The sequence below is a fragment of the Sphaerodactylus townsendi genome, linkage group LG04 (genome assembly GCF_021028975.2).
Source record: "Sphaerodactylus townsendi isolate TG3544 linkage group LG04, MPM_Stown_v2.3, whole genome shotgun sequence".
NCBI lineage: Eukaryota > Metazoa > Chordata > Lepidosauria > Squamata > Sphaerodactylidae > Sphaerodactylus > Sphaerodactylus townsendi.
The window spans coordinates 156,959,599-156,980,213 of record NC_059428.1 but is presented as its reverse complement, the minus strand read 5'-3'; the positions used below and the strand labels follow the sequence as shown (position 1 = coordinate 156,980,213).

The 20,615-nt window shown below is 47.6% G+C and overlaps 2 protein-coding genes across 3 annotated transcripts; one reads left to right on the top strand and one right to left on the bottom strand.

The window, feature by feature from the left end:
* The first annotated feature begins 1,816 nt into the window (after positions 1-1,816).
* Positions 1,817-14,172, top strand: CRYM (crystallin mu). 2 transcript variants are annotated; one of them, XM_048495333.1, is made up of 8 exons: positions 1,817-2,085; positions 3,011-3,161; positions 4,123-4,185; positions 5,625-5,726; positions 6,329-6,512; positions 10,325-10,446; positions 12,507-12,591; positions 13,882-14,172. In XM_048495333.1, exons 1-8 carry the CDS (start codon positions 1,907-1,909, stop codon positions 13,944-13,946), a joined length of 951 nt encoding a protein of 316 aa, XP_048351290.1. In that variant the 5' UTR covers positions 1,817-1,906; the 3' UTR covers positions 13,947-14,172. The 2 variants fall into 2 exon arrangements, with proteins under 2 accessions (XP_048351290.1, XP_048351289.1); XM_048495332.1 differs by having other exon boundaries at positions 12,387-12,591.
* Positions 14,173-15,773: 1,601 nt separating this feature from the next.
* On the bottom strand, positions 15,774-20,054 carry ANKS4B (ankyrin repeat and sterile alpha motif domain containing 4B). The gene is made up of 3 exons (XM_048494194.1): positions 20,033-20,054; positions 18,402-18,456; positions 15,774-16,830 (listed from the first exon to the last, which is right to left on the bottom strand). The coding sequence occupies exons 1-3, from the start codon at positions 20,052-20,054 to the stop codon at positions 15,774-15,776; spliced, it is 1,134 nt and encodes a 377-aa protein (XP_048350151.1).
* Between the last annotated feature and the right edge of the window lie 561 nt (positions 20,055-20,615).

Here is a 20,615-nt window from a genome sequence, read left to right as displayed (position 1 = left end):
ACTCCAAGCCCTACAGACCCTCTTCCATGTAATTCATCTGCACTTTCACTGCCTGACTCGGAGCCAGAGAAGGAGGAAGAGTTTGTTTTTATACCCCATTTTCTCTACTTAAGGAGTCTCAAAGGGGCCTTCACCCAACAAAGGACATCTTATGAAGCAGGTGGGGCTGAGAGAGTTCGGAGTTCTAGTCCAAGGTCGCCCGGCAGGCTTCATGTGCAGGAGCAGGCCAATAAACCCAGTTCACCGGATTAGAATTTGTCACTCATGTGGAGGAGTGGGGAATCAAACCTGGTCCTCCAGATTGGAGTGGGGAATCAAACCCAATTCATCAGATTAGAGTCCACTGCTCATGTGGAGGAGCAGAGAATCGGAGGAGTAGAGATTCGAACCTGGTTCTCCAGGTTAGAGTCTGCCACTCATATGAAGAAGTGGGGACTCAAACCCAGTTCTCCAGGTAAGAGTCCACTGCTCTTAACCGCTACACCACACTGGTTTGGATTGCTGTGATCTCTGTCCATAGTCCTGAAGAACATTCCGGCTCCTCTGCTGATGATTATGTGCCTGTTTTAGCCCAAAACAAAATCCTCAAAACCCCTTCCGCAGAATAATCCACTTTCAATCCACTTTCACAATTGTTTGCAAGTGGATCCTGCTGTTCCGCACAGTAAAATCCAGCTGCAGAGTCCATTGAAAGTGAATTGAAAGTGCATTATTCTGCATGTGCAGAAGGGGCCCAAGTGTCATGGAATACATTTCCCATAATTTCCCCCCATCCCCCAAAGTTTTCAATTAGGGTTGCCAACTCTGGGTTCAGAAATACTGGCGATTTCCTCAGGATCATGTCTGACATTGTCTTTCTCAAGCATTTAATCACTGTGTCCCAGGGTGTTTATAAAGTATGGGATGTTTATAAAGTATGGGATCCTTTATTACATTACTTATACAGTTCTGACCCTCAAAATAGAATCCTATTGTTATCTGCATATCACACATGCCAGCTGGGTGACCTTGGGCTAGTCACAGCTTCTCGGAGCTCTCTCAGCCCCACATACCTCACAGGGTGTTTGTTGTGAGGGGGGAAGGGCAAGGAGATTGTAAGCCCCTTTGAGTCTCCTGCAGGAGAGAAAGGGGGGATATAAATCCAAACTCTTCTTCTTCTTTTTCTTAAGATTATTATTAACCTATTTATTATTATCATTTATCTATGTTTATGTGTGTATGTATATATTTTCGCACTGTATTTATGTCCTAGAATCTTAAACCACTTTTTCTTATGTAATTTATCACTCACAAATGTTAAGTACATTGTTTATCTTTTATCCTGTTATTACTGGAATCACTTTGTCTGCCAATTAATATGTATTCCTAAATGATAAAATAATTTTTAAAAAATATTTTAAAAAAGAAATACTGGCCATTTGAGGGCAGTGCCTGGGAGGCTGGGGTTTAGGGAGAGGAAGGGTCTTGTTATGTCACCCAGCCCACCTTCCAAGGCAGTTGTTTGCTCCAGGAGAAGTAAATAAGTGATTTAGATCAGTTGCAATTCTGGCAGATCTCCAGCCCTGACCTGGAGGATGGCAACCTTTGCTTTCCCCCTTTCAAACATGCCGCTCTGGAGCGCTGGGAAGCTGCCAGAGCGCGCTTGCGGGAACAAGCATCGGGCGGGTCTTGGGTTCGGATTCTGAGCGATCCCGCCTGTTCCCCATTCGCAAACCGTGGGGCGGCTTCATTCATGAGTGAGTGAGGCGGCTTCTCTGATTGGTTGGCACCGTCGCTGGCCACTAGGGGGTGCTCGGCGCTGCACTTTCGGCCGGTCGGAGCGGATCGGCGTGGTCTGCAATCCAGGCGGCGGCAGCGGCTGAATTGGTGCTGTGGTCTGCTGCTGCTGGGCTGGACGGCGGCTGCCATGAGTCGGGGAGTTCCGCCGCCGCTGCTGCTGGGGGCCGAGGCAGTGGAGGAGCATTTCCCCCCCGCCGCCCTGCTGATCCCCGCCTTGGAAGCCGCCTTGGCCAACTTCTCCCGCGGCCCCGAGGGAGGCGTCGCCCAGCCGGTGCGCACCGTGGTCCCCATCCAGAAGTACAACGGGTGAGAAGGGAGAGAAGAAGGGGCGGGCTGCAGCCTCCATTCCGAAAGGGTCCTTTGCTTTTATTCTGCAGAGATTCTCACCCTGACTTCTGCCCCTTGAATGGTTGGCACCAGAGCAGGGGGGGGGGGCACACGGATTTTTGCCCCCAAATTGGTCAGTTGGCAACTTTGTCTTTGGGGGTCTCCTCTTTCTCTCCCCCCCTCCACTTCCTTATTGATTTTCCTTTTTGGCAAGGCTTCAGTACCTTGGACACCTACATGAAGGTCAGGCAGGAGTTCAGCAGGGCCATTTCTGCAAAGATCAGCTTTTTAATTTCAGCCGCTGTTAAAGGAGGCCGCACCTTGCTAGGAAAAGCTGGCGGTGATTTTCCACGCATCCACTCAGTTGGCTCTGTAGATAACTGGAGCACATCTGTCTTGAGAGTCACAGTGGTTAAAGACGAGGTTTTGTAGAGGAAGGGACGCATCTCTATTTTGACTATTCTGGGTAGGGTTTTCCATTTCAGAACATGCCCACAGAGCTCTGGCATGTTCCCTTTGCAAAAATGCCTGGTAAGCAGTTTGGGCATCTCTTTTGAAGAAAATTATCTCTAGGATTTTGCTGCTCATCATGATCAAAAGGAAAACCTTTCTCCTCCCTTCTGCGGTTGTCGAGAAGTCGACTGAAACTTGTTCTTTGCATGGTCGAAAAGCCTCAGCTATACTAAAAATTAAAACCAAGAATATTATTATGTCTTTTCGTAATCAGTTGTGGTATCCCAGAGCCCATTAAAGAATTATGTTCCCCCCCTAGAGTTGTCCTGAGGTAGGAGTGAAATGGGTTATTCTTTTCAGTTTAATGAATTTCTTGAAACTTGTGCCAGCTGTGTCGCCACCCAAGGAGACAGAACTGAAACGCTCAAAGGTTTCCTTCTGTTTTCTGCAGGTTCTTAGGAGTCATGCCTGCCTACAGCGAAGAGGATGACGCCTTGACCACCAAGCTGGTGACCTTTTATGAACACCCCAAGGACCCTTCTGTTCCTTCACACCAAGCAACAGTTCTGTTACTGGATCCAACCAATGGGACTCTAAAAGCTGTAAGTCTGTGAGGCGGGGGTGCAGCAGGTCACCACTGGTAGAAACGGATCTCCAACATGCCTGTAGCTGGTGTGCTGAACAGACTGGAAATGCGGAGCTGATTTCAGATTCTAGGCCCTAAAGGAATTGGGCGGTTGGTTTGCCAATGTCTTGTGCTTTAACCCTGTCCCTCAGGAACATCAGATGTGGTTCTTCCCCTCCTTTGCTGCATCCTTACTACAACTCTGCAGGGTGGGTTAGCTTGAGACAGAGACAGGTGTGGGGAATGGGTTGACATAAGATCAGCCAATGAGAAGAGAAGAAGAAGAGTTTGGATTTATATCACCCCTTTCTCTCCTGTAGGAGGCTTACAATCTCCTTGCCCTTCCCCCCTCACAACAAACACCCTGTGAGGTAGATGGGGCTGAGAGAGCTCTGAAGAACTGTGACTAGCCCAAGGTCACCCAGCTGGTGTGTGTGGGAGTGCACAGGCTAATTCCCCAGATAAGCCTACACAGCTCAAGCGGCAGAGCTGGGAATCAAACCTGGTTCCTCCAGATTAGAGTACACCTGCTCCTAACCACTATGCCACTGAGCTTTGTAGCAGAGTGAGACTTTGAACCCGCACCTCCCAACAATCTAATCCAGGGCCTCCGATCTTTTAGAGTTTGTGGGAAACTTGAAATTTAGAGAGGGAGTGGCGAACACCGCAGCAGAATGGCTGCCGCAAGAGGTGGAGCCAAACCCCAAAGGGCTGCTGTCGGAGGCGGGGCCTCTCCCGGGTCGCCAGCCACACATTCTCAGCCTGAACTACTTGGCAAGATGGCATTAAAGGATAAACGATGAGAGAGCAGAACGGAGATGGGATCGATAGATTTCAGAAGCAAATGGACCATTAATTGCACGTCTGGTTTTACACAAGGGGAAAACTTTCATCCTGCTGAGTTATTCTACTTCTGCTTCTCGTTATTCTTTTGAAAGGTCATGGACGGCAGCGTCATTACAGAGAAGCGAACAGCTGCCGTGTCTGCAATCGCCACTAAGGTGGGTGTCGCCATAGTTCATGCTGTTTGGTGCTATACAAAGCAGTTTCTGCTGGTAAAAGGCCTCCCCTTTCTGTTCCAGGTCAACCCCCCTCTCCTTTCAACCCTTGCCAGTGATTTCACAGCATTATGGGCCAGTTCCTGGGTTGGCACGCTGGATTTGTGCAAAGGAGATTTCCTTGGGAGTCAGATTAAAGCGCGGGGATGATTCTCGTTGTCTTCCTTCTGTTTGCCCTGCAATTTGAGTGATGTGCCTCGCGCATTAAGAGAACGAGTTGGCGGAAGTCAGGATTCAGGGCATGAAGATAAATGGGTCTCAAATTGATTTGACTCAGTGGAATTTCCCCCCCTGGTGAAGGGACTGGAGCTGCTGTATGTTCATCCAGATTGGAGCAGATCAGTGCAAAGTAAACTCAAGTCGGTTAGAGCAGTTTGCAGTTTAATAGCAGGATGAATACACATCTCACTGGTCTTCCTTTGTGTTGTTTTCTGTTGAGAATGCCAGTAGGTTTCTTTTTCTAGACCCTCAGTTTCTAGTAGAAGAAGAAGAAGAGTTGGATTTATGTCCCCCCCTTTCTCTCCTGTAAGGAGATTCAAAGGAGCTTACAAACCCCTTTCCCTTTCCTTGAGCCTGTTTTCCAGGCGGCACTTCAACCCGATCAGAATTAATGTCTGTTGAAAAATCACAGGGGCAGTTCTCAAATTAGCAGGTCCTTTCCCCTGTTCAAAGGCTCTCTTCTTCAAAGTCTTTGTTCAGAGAGCCTTTGTATGGAGAAATTCTTCAGTATCTGCTTTCAAGTTCAAAGCTGTTGAAGAAGTTCTGGAAGCTTTTTTTTTTTTTTTGCTGTGGGTATTGAGTCGCTTGGGGGTACTGAGACTTCACCGATAATGAATGTTCAACGCAAAAAAATATTTGGGGTTGAACTGGGCCAGTTCCTCATTCCAAACCTGAGTGATTGACAAGCCAATAAACCAAACAAGCTAGAGTTTCCACCACAGTTGGTTTCTGTAACGTTCGACTGAGGTTTACAGGCCAAATAGTTCATAACAAGTCCTATTCCAAGCACAGTTGCTCCCTTCTGAATCCAATGAAGCCAACAGGCTTAGAAAGTTGTAATTCGGTATTCATAGGCCGATTATGCACAAGGCATCTTCTGCATGATGGGAGCACACGTGCGTTGCCGCAAGATTTCTTGTGCAGGCATGTATCCTCAAGTTCCGCTTTAACTTTTTATTCTCCCTGCGGCAAGGAAGACCACTTCTAGTACTGGGGATTTTGAATACTGATATCATGAGACATACCTTGTGGCCTCTAAGGACTATCAAATTATAATGAAGGGTCTCTGTGGGAGAATGAGGGTCTCGACTTGAGCATCTGTCGAAGCTGTCAGTTTGGCACAGGGTCGTCTTAACAACCAGTTCTTTTCCTGTTCCTTATAGCTTTTGATGCCAGCTGGTTCTGAGGTTCTCTGTATCCTCGGAGCTGGAGTTCAAGCCCGCAGCCATTATGAGATCTTCATGGAGCTGTTTTCGTTCAAGGAGGTCAGAGTTGCAATGAAACCATCTCGAGGGGTGGGGGAGTAGACGCAGCACACGTGTTCTCAAAAACACAGTGCAGTGACTGGACTACCATCCTGTACCTTCATCAACTTTCTCATTCTTAAAACACCTTTTACAAAGCATCTAAAAGAGGTGCTCTGATAGGTGATCCTTAAACCAGAATCCAGGTAGTTTCATGAAGATGCTCTAGCTCCCCTTCCTTAGTTCTGTGACTACAGCTTACCAGTGGAATGGTTCCTTGTGGACGAACACCTGCCCAGTATATTGTTGAAGGCTTTCACGGCCAGATTCAACTGGTTGTGGTGAGTTTTCCGAGCTGTGTGGCCGTGGTCTGGTAGCTCTTGTTCCTAACGTTTCGCCTGCATCTGTGGCTGGAATCTTCAGAGGTGTATCATAGAGGGAAATCTATTACATACCTGCCCAGAACTTTACACACTGATGAAATCCCCCTTTATTCCAGGGTCCTCCTGGGGTCGTGTAGCAGACTATGGGTAGCGTTGGAAGTAAATCATACAGCCAGGATCATACGCTCAGTTGCTAACTGTCCAAACATGTTTGTTTTGTTTTGTTCATTCGCCTTGGAGGTGAGGGTGTGGAATCGCACCAAAGAGAATGCCGAGAAATTTGCCCGCTCGCTGGCAAGGCCGGTCCAAGTCTGCTCTACTGTCCAGGAGGCTGTCGCTGGGGCAGATGTGATTGTCACAGTCACTATGGCGACAGAACCAATCTTACATGGAGAATGGGTGAAAGCTGGGGCCCATATCAATGGTAAAGTACACTTTGCTTACTGTTTCTACCTCTGTTGCCACTAAAATTATTGTTGAATAACTGGTGCGGCTATAGGAGGGGCAGGGGCTCCCTGCTTTAGACCAGAGGTGTCCAACTTTGGCCCTTCAGATGTTCGTGGACTACAATTCCCATCAGCCCCTGCCAACATTGTGAGACCTGTGGATGCTGTCCCATCTGGTTTTATCCTCTGGCTCAGGTGATTTAATACCTGTCAGTACCTGGGTGCTACAAGGCAGCTATTTCAAGCACTATGCCCCCACTCACCCCATCTTTGAGAACTGTGAAACCGTTGAGCTGGTAATAAAAACTCTTATCATGTAAAAATAATCACACCTGCGGTACTTTAATTATTGCCGTTAAGGATTAGCTGGTCCAGATTAACAGGTTTCAAGAAGGCAAAATGGGAAGGGGGAAAATGAATCTGTCACATTCCCATGAGTATGCAGGTGGAACTAAAAGCCGTTGCAATGGGTGAAACCTTTGTGTAAGGCATTTAATAGCAGCTCCACAGCAGGTCTTTGTATAAATACAGCACCAGGAGTTTAAAAATAACTGTAGGAGTCCCTCTTCCAATTGCCAACCCCCCCCGGGGGGTGGGGGCAGGGGTGGGATCCAAAAATTTTAGTAACAGGTTCCCATGGTGGTGGGATTCAAACTGTGGCGTAGCGCCAATGGGGCTGGGTGGGGCATGACGGGGGCGTGGCCAGACATTCTGGGGGTGGGGCATTCGTGGGCGGGGCTGTGGCAAGGACGCAGCCATTGCGCCAGTCCTTGGGCGGGAAACGAATGCACGCAGGTGCAGGCTGCCACGCATACTGGTGCACCTCCTGCTAGACTGCTTCAAGTTCTGTGCAGTACTGCTGAGAGGAGGGGCATAACTAAGGCAAAAATCACGTGGCAAAATCACCAATTAGTAATCCCCTCTCGGCACACACAAATAATTAGTAACCTACTCTTGGGAACCTGTGAGAACCTGCTGGATCCCACCTCTGGGTGGGGGTGGATACAACTGGTGCCCTCCTTACCGAATCTGGTTTTTCATTGTGTTACTTTCTGCTTTTTAATGCAGAGCTCCAAGGGTTAACCCTGAAATAAAACTATAATTAAATCCTGATCCCGTTTTCCGCCTAGTTTAAAGGTCAGAAATTGGTTCCACATGCTGCTTCTTTCTGACTGGTGAGGTCTTGCCCCAGTGACAGAACTGCGCTATTTGTATTCCCCTTGTTGTTCTTTGTAGACATCCCCGTAGCTTATTAACTTTATTTATATTCCATCTTTCCTCCCAAGGGGGACCCCAAACAGCTTATGTCATTCTCCTCTTCCCCTTTTTAACAACCCTGTGAGGTAGGTGAGGCTACGCGGTTGGCCCAAGGTCACTCAGCAATCCTCCACGACTGAGTGGGGATTCAGGCCTCCGAGATCCTAGCCCAGGAGTCCCCAACCTTTTTGGAGCCTCGGGCACATTTGGAATTTGCACACAGCATGGAGAGCACATCAATATACTGGCTGCTGCAAAATGGCTGCTGCAGGAGGCGGAACCAGCCACAGAACGACGGCCACTGCTTAACTTCAGTAGCACATTTTAATTAATTAATTAATTAATTAATTAATTAATTAATTAATTAAATTTAATATACCGCCCTATCCCCGAGGGGCTCAGGGTGGTGCACAATATAAAACATCATATAAAATCATACATACAGTTTAAACTTTAAAACAACAGTTATATCCTAAAACAGCGTCCCATGAAACCCTTACAAAGCCCTCCCAGAACAGAATAATGGGTCCTGATGGTATTAGGGCCCTTCGGGAATAGGGCGGTATAAAAATCCAATAAAATAAATAAATAAATAAATAAATATGGAGTCAGTGGGGAGGGGGTTGGGGCACCTTCAGCGGCTGGTCTCTCCAAAGGCCCGGTGGAACAACTCGGTCTTACAGGCCCTGCGGAATTCTCCAAGGTCCCGCAGGGCCCGGACAGTAGGTGGTAGAGTGTTCCACCAGGCCGGTGCCAGAGCCGTGAAGGCCCTGGCCAGAGTGGAGGCCAGCCGCGTCATCGAGGGGCCAGGGACCTCCAGTAAATTGGCCTCTGCTGAGCACAGAGGTCGAGCTGGGACATATGGGGTAATGCGGTCCCAAAGGTACGAGGGTCCCAAGCCGCGTAAGGCCTTAAAGGTCAACACCCACACCTTGAAGATGATTCGGAATTCAACCGGCAACCAATGCAGGCGGCGGAACACAGGTTGAATATGTTCTCGAAAGGCGCCTCCTGTGAGCAGGCGAGCCGCCGCATGTTGGACCAGTTTTAATTTCCGGATCATTGCGAATCTTTGTGCTGTGGTGGCAGCTGCTGCCAAAGCAATATTTTCAAAAATCAGCACAGCCAGTCAGAAACCTTGCTGAGCAAAAGCCCTACCCAGCCTCACCCATTTCCTAAAAACGCTTGCTGTGGTCTAGAAAAGGTGCACCAGAAAAGGTCCCTGGGCACCATTTTGGGGACCCTTACCCTAGCCCAGCCGTGTAGTCACTATGCTGTCTGTTTCTCTGACACCCCCGCCCCCCCCAGTCACAATGCCTCTAGGGGGCCAGGAGGAAGAATAGTGGCGACTCAGTCTTCTAGGCATATGATGAGCCTCCAATGCTAGGTGGGGTTCAGAAACTCCCTTGACCCATTCTTGTTTTTCACTGGTGCTCCCCTTTGTGCTCCTTTTGTTTCGGAGGTAATAGAAAAAGATTTGCAGCAAAAAACAGTGGGGAAGGGAGAACATGTCATTCAATTTTCTTTTTCACACTCCATTGAAGGCTTTGTCTGAAAGGTTTTCAAGAGGCACAGAAAAGAGCCCGGCGGAGGAGCAATTAGCGTCTTCCTTCCCCGAGGCAACCCTTATAAACAAGGGCTGCCACCTCTCCATGTTGTATTTTCTCCCCCGGTGACCCTTTAGTGACGCTCGAGTAGGTTTCTCTGATGAACGCTCAAGTCCTCTGCTTTGCAGAAGCTTTCACGCAACTCTGTTCCTGGCCAGCCTTTCTTTTCCAAGTTGTTTATCTCATTGAAAAGAGACAGACGAAGCCAGATCCTCATTTAATTACAACATATTTAATTAAAAAGCCACAATCTGCCTGGGATCGGGAAAGAGGATTACGAAACGAGCACATGCTAGAGATCTTGTTGAAAAGACCGATGAAGGCCCTGCTTTTGTGCAATATTTGTTATTAGTTTTTATCTCCTTCATTTGTATCCTGCCTTTTGCCCCAATGGGGGACCCAAAGGTCTTCTCGCCTCCATTTTATCCTCACTAAAACCCTGTAAGGTAGGCCTGGTTGGAAGAGTGTTACTGTCCCAAAATGACAGAATGGGGATTGAAGATCTACCTGGTGGCACAGTGATTACAGTATGTGTGTTAATAAACAGTCGTGGACTGAAAATATGCACACAACTGAGGACTTAGCTTCCAAATCCCTGCTGGAACCATGGAATAATTATTTCTACTCCCCAAGGATATTGTAAGACTGAAACCCAAAACATTTCACTTAAATGTCTTATCCATACAACCCTTGTCCTTGGTGAGTCAAAGACCATTGCTGATGTTTTGTAGATGGAAATCTCTGAAGTTAAGCCATTGAGAAAATCTAAGTAGAAACAGAATTTCTCTACCACCATCTCTAAACTAGGCCCCACTGTTGAAGTTCTGGGATTCAAAGATACTTTCCCATCATCTGTGACCCTTGGACCTCTCCATCTTGGAGAATGAGTGCGTTCTCTGTCAGATTTGTTTTATCTTGACTTGTAGCCATCGGCGCGAGCAGGCCGGACTGGCGGGAACTGGACGATGACGTGATGAGGGACTCTGTCCTGTACGTGGACTCCAAAGAAGCCGCTCTGCGTGAATCCGGAGATGTTATTTTATCTGGGGTAAGCAGAGGGAGGGTTGTACATCTCTGTGTCTCACTTTCTCTTCCCCTCTCATTTAAAGCAATCGACATCGATTGAAATCTGGATGTCTTTTCTGGAGGCAACCTGGTGTTACCGTTTCGAATAATCTCCTGTGGACGAGCGACACCTTTAGCATCCTTCCTGGGAGCAACTTTGGGGCGTGGTTTAAAGGGAGGGATATGGTTCCACATGAAAGAACTGGCCACTCGACGTAGAGATTTCGGTTTCAGTCCCTGGCAACTTCGCTGCCCGTCAGCATGAGGCTTAATGCACTTATTCGGTGTAAGGCAGCTTTCTTATGTTTGTGCAGGCGTAAAACTTGCAAGTCGGGGCCATTGCAAAAAAGAGACCAGAAGCAGGGAGAGCCTGTGCTTGGTATTTGACTGCTACGGCTTATCAAGGAGATGGAACTGAAGGAAACGAAAGTCCTGAGAGTCCCCAAATTTTAAACATCTGTCACTGCTTCAGTTGCTTTTTTTTTAATCCCATATTTATGTGACAGATGGCGGGCCTGTCCCTGACAAAGATGCTCTCTGTTTGTTCCCTCTTGAACAATGCAAGAAGCGCAAAATGGTGAAGGGAAAGCCCTTGGGAAAGAAGTGAAATACGTGAAAGCCTTCGACAATACCAGTTCAATAAGTCTTGCTGACCTCAGTGGGATTTGCTTCTCCTTGAAAAGCTGTCCGTGGTTACCAAACACCTGAAGTCATCCCAGATCCACCGGCATTTTTTAATACTTTTAACCTGCTTTCCTCCATTGAGCGTGGACTCCAAGTGGCTTAGCTTATAAGAAAGCAACAAGCCATAAATACATTTTTATGCTGTCGAGTCACAGCCCAGCAGGGTTCTCAAGGCCAGAGATGTTTGCTGCCATCTGTCAAGCAACTCTGGACTTCCTTGGGGGGGGGGGGGTCTCCCATCCAAGTACCAGCCAGGGCTGACCATGCTTAGTTCCCAAGGCCTGACGATATAGCTTGAGCTATCCAGGTCAGGGCAAAATACATAAGTACAAAAATAGAAATCTGCGTGGCAACGACGGACTAATCCACAGAGGGAAAGAGAACACGGCAGGCGGTAAAAGCTTCCAGAAAGCAGCTCCCTTTAAGCTTGTGGGGCTCGGGGGGGGGGGGGGGGGGGCAGCAGAGCAGGTGGCAAAAATGAGGCCGTCCCGTTTCCCAGACCTGCAGAGTATAATCTGCACCCAGAGAAAATGTTTTAGAAGAAGAAGAAGAGTTTGGATTTATACCCCACCTTTCTCTCTTGTAAGGAGACTCAAGGTGGCTTATGAGCTCCTTTCCCTTCCTCTCCCCACAACAGACACCTTGCGAGGCAGGTGGGGCTGAGAGAGTTCCAAAGAACTGAGACTAACCCAAGGTCACCCAGCAGGAACGCATGAGTGTGGAAACACATCTGGTTCACCAGATAAGCCTCTGCCACTCTGGGGGGGGGGAGTGGAGAATCATACCCGGTTCTCCAGATTAGAATCCACCTTCTCTTAACCACTACACCACACTGGCTTCTAGCTGTGGTCACAGCTTCTGAATGGCCATGATAGCTTCAAAGCCTCTTTCTTCCTGGGAAGACCCAGCTGACAAGCTACCGAGCGTCCTCTCAGCATTTCTCTTTGGAATGTCCAAGTAGCTGTTCTCACCATGTGATGTTACTTATATAGGAGGCCTGTGCCTCCTAGATTCTTTGTACTTGGGTTGGTTCCTTCAGTTGCCTCTTTGTTCAGGGAAACCCTGGTGGGTGTGGCATTTGGACTCGCCAAGGAAGAAAAGGTGCAGCCATCATCCTTTGAGAGCCCCTAAGGGCCTATAGAAGGAATTTAGTAGGCTGTGGATATTATGGATATTTCGTGGATATTATGCTGTGGTACCATAGCAGTCATTCCTGAATGGACTGTCTTGCCCGCGCAGGGAAGTCCAGTTGCAAACAATCGCGAAAACTCACTGGCGAATCTCTCCCCGGCAATGTTCCAAGCCTGTTCAGGACCGCCTCCGTCGATAGGTGCCCAAACAATCCATCTCTGTTTGCAGGCGAAGATTTTTGCGGAGCTGGGCGAGGTGTTGCTGGGAACGAAACCGGCCCTGTGTGAGCAAACGACTGTGTTCAAATCTCTGGGTAAGAATAAGCCTCCCGAGGAGCTTGAAGGGCTACAGAAGACAATGCCCAATTATTTCCCAATGAGGGTCTCCTTGGCTGGGAATGTGAGTAATTAGCGGCCAGACAACTGCTCCTCCTTCCTGGTCAAAGAAACTGACAAAAGAGATTAACATCAGCATACGATGACAACGTAAAGGAGTGTACCCATGCTGGACCAGATCTAAGACCCGCATCCCTCCCCCAAATTTAAATCCATAATTCATATTTTTGGGTCAGCCTTTATTCAGTTTTTTTAACTTCTCATTTCCAGAGGTTCAAGGTAGTTGATTATTTTGCCTCTACCCAGTGGTAGGATTGAAATCATTTAACAACTGGTTCCAGTGGTGGGATTCAAATAATTGAACAACTGGTTGTTTACAAGCACCATTTTAACAACCTGTTCCTGCCGAAGTGGTGCGAACCTGCTGAATCCCACCACTGCCTCTAACCCATCTAACCTAAATACTGAATGAAGAAAAAATAGCACGTGTTTAATAATTGTTCAGGAACTCCGCAGACGAACCTTCTTGATCTGCCCCCCCTTTAAATAACAGGTGTGTGAGATCCAATTAGTAACAAGAACCTGGGGAAAGGGGGCGTTTAGGGACTTGCACATTTATTCCAGTGTGGCAAATAACAGTCCTGCAGGGTTGTTTGAAGTTGGAGGAAATATGGTAGCACTGAGGGGAAGGCCGAACCTCCTCCAAACCCCGAGCTGCAGTCCTCATCTGAATTGGGGTCTCTAGTGTCTGCTGCATGGTGTAGTGGTTAAGTGCTTGCACTGCCACTCACACAGTCAGGAGTTCGAGCCCCCTGTGGGTCAGATATCCTGACAGCTGGCTCATGGTCAACTCAGCCATCCATCCATTTCTTGGTTGGTAAATGAGTACCTAGCACATAGCTAGGGGGTAAAGAATAGTCAAGGAAAGCAATGGCAAACTACCTCACAAAAACAGCTTGCCTATAAAATCACTGCCTGCAGTGGTACCCAGGGTCGGACACGACTGAAGGGGAAACTTTACCTTTAGTGTCTGCTATTTTAAAAAAAGAATGGCTGAAATTTCTGTCCACAGCTCTTCTGTGGCTTGACTGTACAAAGCTCAGAATAGCCAGAATATTTTCCTCCTGCGCGTGAGATGTGCATTTCCCAGTCCCCTTACTTCCAGAAGTACTGTATGGCATAGGGTGGGAGAAATAAAAAAAAATTCTACTGACAGTGGTGGCACTCAGGAGAACCGACTTTGATTTCTGCTCTGTCGCTTCTTTCAGGGATGGCAATTGAAGACACAGTCGCTGCTAAGATGGTCTTTGATTCCTGGTCGGCCAGCAGCTGAAAGGAAGTGCTCTTAGGACACTCCAGCAAAATAGCTTGACAGGCTGGTTCACGGTACAATTTATTGATCAGAAGAATGAGTATCTTGCTATTGACTGTAGCTCTTTTTTCCTTTTTTTTGACAAGTCTTTGCCTTGTGGAAAAGCAATAGTTCTTTTTCTAAAGCAAGAATTGGATCCCCTCCACACACACACACACCCAACAATAAACACAATTTTTTTTCTGTATAGTTCTGTACGGGTCCTCTTTTGACCTGCTGTGACTTAGACCGGAGCTGATCTTCACCCCTTTAACAGGCCGTTGTGATGGAGGAGGAAGGAAGTCATATGAAGGCCTAGGTTCAAATCACTTCACATGAAATGTACTTGGGTGAGCTTGAGACTCATGTACTCACTCAACCTGATCTGTTTCATAGGGTTGTTGTGAGGCAAAATGGGAATTACTATACATATAATGGCCCTCAGCTTCTGGGACAAACACTTAGGGCTGCCGTTTAAAATGAGAGACTCCAGCATGTAAAAGCAGATTTATTTTCAAATCCCATGGTGTATTAAATCTGTATTAAAGCTTATTCCAAGGTTACAAGTGATAAAACTGGGAGATCCTGCGTTCATGTGTTTCTGCCATGACCCACCATCCCTGGCTGTTTCTCCTACTGCTGAATAGAAGAGAGTTTACTGCCAACAGTCATAACCAAATATCTTGGCTTCAAGAGTCAAAATGAACTTCTCAGTTTCTCCTAAGTGTAGCACTGGTGGTCTGCCTATTTTTCAAGCAAGTCCAAGATTTAGAGATACAGTTGACTTCCAAGACTTGACTAAGAGGACATGTGTTTGGGAAAAAAAACAACAACTACCACACTGTTCTAAATTAGCTGAGGGTCAGATATCCTGACAGCTGACAACAAAGGCTGGACATCCATGCGAGAGTACTGACTCCTCCCCAATAGTACTGACTCCGCCCCACCTTGCACCCCCACCCTGCCATAACCTGAAACATGACAAATCCCGTTTTCCCTGAGAAATGCTGTCATTTCCTGAATCTGATAAGAGGAAGGGCAGGAAGGGGTGAGTTCCTGTTCAGCTCTGGTGACGCTTTCTTACATACTCAGGGGAATGTCCATCAATCACCATGTTGAGATCTGCGAGGAATTTTCCTCGAGGCCAGATTGGTCAAGGATCCTGGAGATTCTTTGCCTTCCTTTAGGCATACAGCAGGGGGAGTCTGGGAGAGGTCGTTGTGAATTTCTTGCCTTGCACAGGGAATTGGACTAGATAAGAAGAAGAGTTTGGATTTATATGCCACATTTCTCTCCTGTAAGGAGACTCAAGGTGGCTTACAAGCTCCTTTCCCCTCCTCTCCCCACAACAGACAAGTTGGTGGGGCTGAGAGCGTTCCAAAGAACTGTGACTGGCCCAAGGTCACCCAGCAGGAATGTAGGAGTCCGGAAACACACCAGGTTCACCAGATAAGCCTCTGCCACTCAGGTGGAGGAGTAGGGAGTCAAACCCGGTTCTTCAGATTAGAACCCGCCTGCGCTTAACCACCACACCACGGTGGCTCTCTTCTAGGTTTTTGGAGGAAGATTTTTAAAAATCTTAGTGTAAGTTGCTGATTATGACAATAGACTTTTATTGATTTGATTGTTCGCTATTCTGAAAACAAATACAGCTTTGAAAAACCTAATTAATACATCAGATCTTCAAAATAGTGGCTAGTCCAGCCCTGCTCCCAATCTCCATGGGCTCAGCCCTAGTTCGTCTTAGTCAAACTCAAACCCTAGTCCCATCAAACCGCAGAAAACTATTGTGATGGGGAGCTTCGTAAGTTATAGCTTGGTGTCTTCTGCCTTGCCCGGCTTTGCCAGCACTTCCTTCCTTCTGTCCATTGCAAGGAGGATCTTCTTCCTTGGGCCCAGCTGCATCTGTATGCTCTGGAGGTCTTCGTTGGAGCACAGCGTGAGTGTCTCCAAATCAATATTTTCTCTCATCAAGACGGGAAGGTATTCATTCAGATCTAGCGATGCCAGAAAGACTTCGAGGGGGGTGGTCTCTGTGTTGCCATCGTCCCATCTGATTTCTGCCTCGATCCAAGGTTCTTCGCCGTCGACCCCCAGATCCGGGTCATTGTCCACCTCGGTCCTTTTGAACTGAAAGAGTTCATCAGGCATTTGGAAGCTGATCTCTTCTTTCTCAGGCAACGCGGAGGGCGGAGTCCCACCTGAGGCCAAGTGGTTTCTGAAGACAATGTTCCCAAGACCGGGACGATTAAAAATGGACGGTTGTTGATCTTCAGGAATACCGTTTTTGCCTTGACTTTCTAGGTCGTCCTCCTCGTTTTCACTGAACACATCCATCACGGCTGGACGGCCCACTGGGACCTCCTTTGCTTGGTCAATGCTCCTCGTGTCCTGGTCATCCAAATTTTCCTTCTTTCTCCCCCCTCGCCTGAAGGTGTCCTTCAGATGTTTGGGCAGCGTCCCTAGTGAGCTCGAGGTAAAAAAATTCATCACACGCGTCCGGGTGGCTGTTCCTCTTGCGGCTTGCGTCCTGTTGTAATGCCTGGCCATCTCGTGCTCGTGTCTCTCTTGGCGTCGTTCGCATTCTTGAATCTGCCTCTGAGCATCGCGCTGAGCCTGGGCCTTCACGCGGGAGACCTTTTTGGGATTCTTGATGCCCTGCTCCGTGGCGGCGTTGTCAAGGATTTGGACACATTCGTAGCGGTTCCTGTGGGCCGCTGCGTCAAGAGGAGAGCGCATGTTGTTATCCAGGGCGAAGATGTTGGCGCCAAAGTTGATCAAGAAGGAAACGCAGTGGGTGTGGCCATTGGAGGCTGCGTGGTGGAGAGGGGCGTTCCCCCAAATGTCAGATTTGTCTGGATCCCCTCTAGGGAAACACAACACAAAAGAGAGAGAAAAGTAAAATGCACCTTGTCTCTAGGGTTGATGTGAAATGTGTCCCTGTCGTTCTTCTAACAAAACACAATGGGGTTTACACAGGGTTCCTCCAAAAATTCCACCCAGGTAATAAAGAAGAGAAGAAGAGTTTTGGATTTATATCCCTCCTTTCTGTCCTGCAGGAGACTCAAAGGGGCTGACAATCTCCTTGCCCTTCCCCCCTCACCACAAACACCCTGTGAGGTGGGTGGGGCTGAGAGAGCTCCGAGAAGCTGTGACTAGCCCAAGGTCACCCAGCTGGCATGTGTGGGAGTGCCCAGGCTAATCCGAATTCCCCAGATAAGCCTCCACAGCTCAGGCGGCAGAGCTGGGAATCAAACCCGGTTCCTCCAGATTAGATACACGAGCTCTTAACCTCCTGCGCCACTGCTGCTCATTGACCTATGTCTGCTTAGGATCAGCAAGTGTCTGCCCCAGTTTCCTTTGCAGCCTGATCTATGCATGTACCAGAATCAGGGGCCAAGAGGTTTGTAAGGACCACCGGTTGCAGCAACACAAAGTGCTCCTGCTCCTGCACATAAAAGCTTGCTGCAAGTTAAACATAAACAAAAATGTCAACAATACAAAAAACGTCAACAACCCTGCAAGAGACTAACAGAGGAGGTCTTGACATCAAGGAGGTCACTGCCTAGGCCACCTTAGGCTAGGCTAGTTTTCCGTCATTCCCCCAGATATCAGCATCCCAAGTTGTGAAGAACTTTCAATTAGACAAAATAAATAAAAGTCAAAACCAGCACCTTGAATTTTGCTTAAAGGGGCAAACATCGTCAGTGTCACAGATGTGAAACCAGAATTGCCCTGTGCTACTTAAAACATGATGGTCGCCATTTTTTGATTACCTTCAGGCTAAAGTTTCCAAGAGGTGGAGGGAGGGAGAAAGTGTCTTTACGATGCAGTCAGCCTATTGTAACCTCGTAGAGTTTTCAGGGCAAGAGACTAACAGAGATGGCTTGCCATTGGCTGCCTCAGTGTAGCAGCCCTGGAATTCTCTGGTGGTCTCCCATTCAAGTTCCAACCAGAGCTGACCCTGCTTAACTTCTAAGAGCTGATGAAATCTGGCTAGCATGGGATGTCCAAGTTAGGACTCTTAAGAAATACTTGTGTTGAGTCTGTTACAAGCAAAAAAAGCCGAACAAGATTTTATTCCAGCCAAAATTTACATGGCTCTAATCCATGAAAACCTACCAGTATTCCTGCATATCATACCATGAGTCTGTAAGGTCTGTGCCTGCAAGCAGAAAGCGAGTAAGCAAGCAAAAAGAGATGTGAGACCTTCCTCCCTGTGGGGCTACATTTCTAATTGGGTGGAGCTTTTTTTAGGGGAAGGAAGAACATTCAAACCCAGAATCTGCCACTTTCAGGGTTGCAACAGCACAGTTCCTTCTATTGACTTTAGCATCCTGCCCCACTCATCCTCCTATGAGTGTGAATCAGGCATCGGGTTCTACTCCTGTACACAGCTCATAAGGCTGCCACAAGGACTTTTGGTGAAGCATGTACCTGTAGTTCTGGGCTGGGAACACAATTTCCAGGCAGGGCCGGATCCGAAGGGAGACTGCCGTGTGCAGGGAACCGGGAAACAAAGTTGTCAGTTCACATAAGATTTTCTACCTGGCAAACCGGCTCCCAGGACAATTTCAGAGCAGGAAACGGGGGGGCGGGGGGGGGACTTAAATGCCTTCACAGACCTGAACAAACTCAGAACTGCATGCTTTGGAACGGAGTTTCCAGTACAGAAGTCATACCACTAACAAGTGTTACTATCCGCCTGCAAGCAAAGATCCTGCCGCTTCTCTTTTGCATCCTTTTGGTAACGAGGCAGCCCAATTTGTGGGTGTTTTCTACTGAAGAAGGGCTAAGCCTGCCAGTCTCAATTGCTTCCAGATATGCCGGCTGTATCCATGGCAGCCCCTCGTGTCTTCCTTAATAGGAAGACAGTCTTGGCTCGCTACGCTTAAACTTTACTGCCCTGTTGTTTAATTCTGACAGAATTCATCCCTCCCCTGCCGTCCAGCTGCCAAGCAACTTGGCTCTCAAACTTTTTTTTTTAAATTCCCAAGTGCTTTTCAAAAATGGAAACATATGTAAGTAGTTGCTTCTTCCACAGAACTCTGGAACTTTTAGTTCCTGCAGATTTTTAAAAAGAAATCAGCATTATTTTAAAAAATCATGTTTTTCTCTATGAAGCTGGGGTGCAATAAGGAAAAAGACATTCAGACCAGTCATGTACATTTCCACGGAAGGAAGCTCCTCTGTGTTTCAATAGAATGGGAGGGGGAGAAAATCCTGTGTTCACTGAGGAGACTTGAGTTCAAATGTCCAGACTGTCATGAAGCTCACTGAGTAACTTTAGGTTAGTTGCTGTCATCCTGAGATGCTAATTTTCTACATGCCGAGATATCAAATCAGATATTTGCAGCTATATCAAATCAGACCAGCTCACACATGGATCAACCACTTCCGTGAGAACTAGATGACACTGTGATCCAGCCCTTCCCTGAGACGCTAAGTTGCTCTTGGCGGGGATTGTTCTACGCGGACACAGTGAGGTCAGCCCTGGACAGTTTGAAGCAATAAAGCCCAGGCAAGAGGCTGACTTTATAAGTGACACTTCCCCTTTCTAACAAACAGAGGACAGATTCTGTGAAGCTGTTTCTCTTAGCCACAGAGGAATAGACTGAACTAGGAAAAGCAATCATCCTGTCTAAAGGTCAACGTTATTGGCAATAAAGTACAGCAAATAAATCTATGGGTTACGTGGAAAAGCCAGAAACAGAACATCTTTTACCGATGCGTATCCTTTATGTCCCAACGCTTCTCGCTTTCTGAATCCTTTCGGTGTTTCTCTGCTCATTCATCGCGCTCTTCTCAGAGGCAAAGAATGCATTTTGCACACAGCTTTTTTCTTTTCGAAAGAAAACATGGACAGGCTAGTGCTCAAAGCATAATAATAATAATAATAATAATAATAATAATAATAATAATAATAATAATAATAATAATAATAATAATAATAATAACAGTACATTCAGATGTTCAAAGTGCTTGTCAAGTAACATCTCCGTGGTTCTGGGAGGGGTTTTGGATTTCCTGCAAGCGTGGGTCCTAGTCCCATGAGCTATTTCACGAACTGAGGCTGCACCCCATTGTCATGACGGAAAATGCTGTCGAGTCACAGCTGGCTTAGGATGACCCCTTGGGTTTTCAAGGCGAGGGAGATGGTTTGCCACTGCCGTCCCTGCCTGGGCTGAGAAAACCATGAGTGGCCCAAGGTCACCCAGCAGGTTTCTTGAGGAAGAGTGGGGCAACGGAACCTGGTTCTTCAGATTAGAGTCCGCTGCTTTTAACCACTCCACCATGCTGGTTCTACTGGCACCCCAGTAGGCTGGAGCAAAGTTTGTTTGGCCCCAGCTGGCAGGCAGGTAGCTGAGCTGTGCAGATGGACTATAGGGTGGGGCATGCATTGCCAGCTAACAGTGACAGGCAACGAACCAGTCCTGCGAAAGGCGACAGAGGAAATCTTTTTATGTCACACATTTTTCACAGAGTAGCTCACAACGTTGTTCTTCCTTTCCCCCCTTCTCCTTGCAACAGCCCTGCAAAGTAGGTTAGGTTGAGACTGAGAGAGAGAGAGAGAGCGCAATTGGCTGAAGATCACCCGGCAAGTTACCCTGGCCAAATGGGCCTTCGAACTTGGTCCCCAGAACTCTAGTC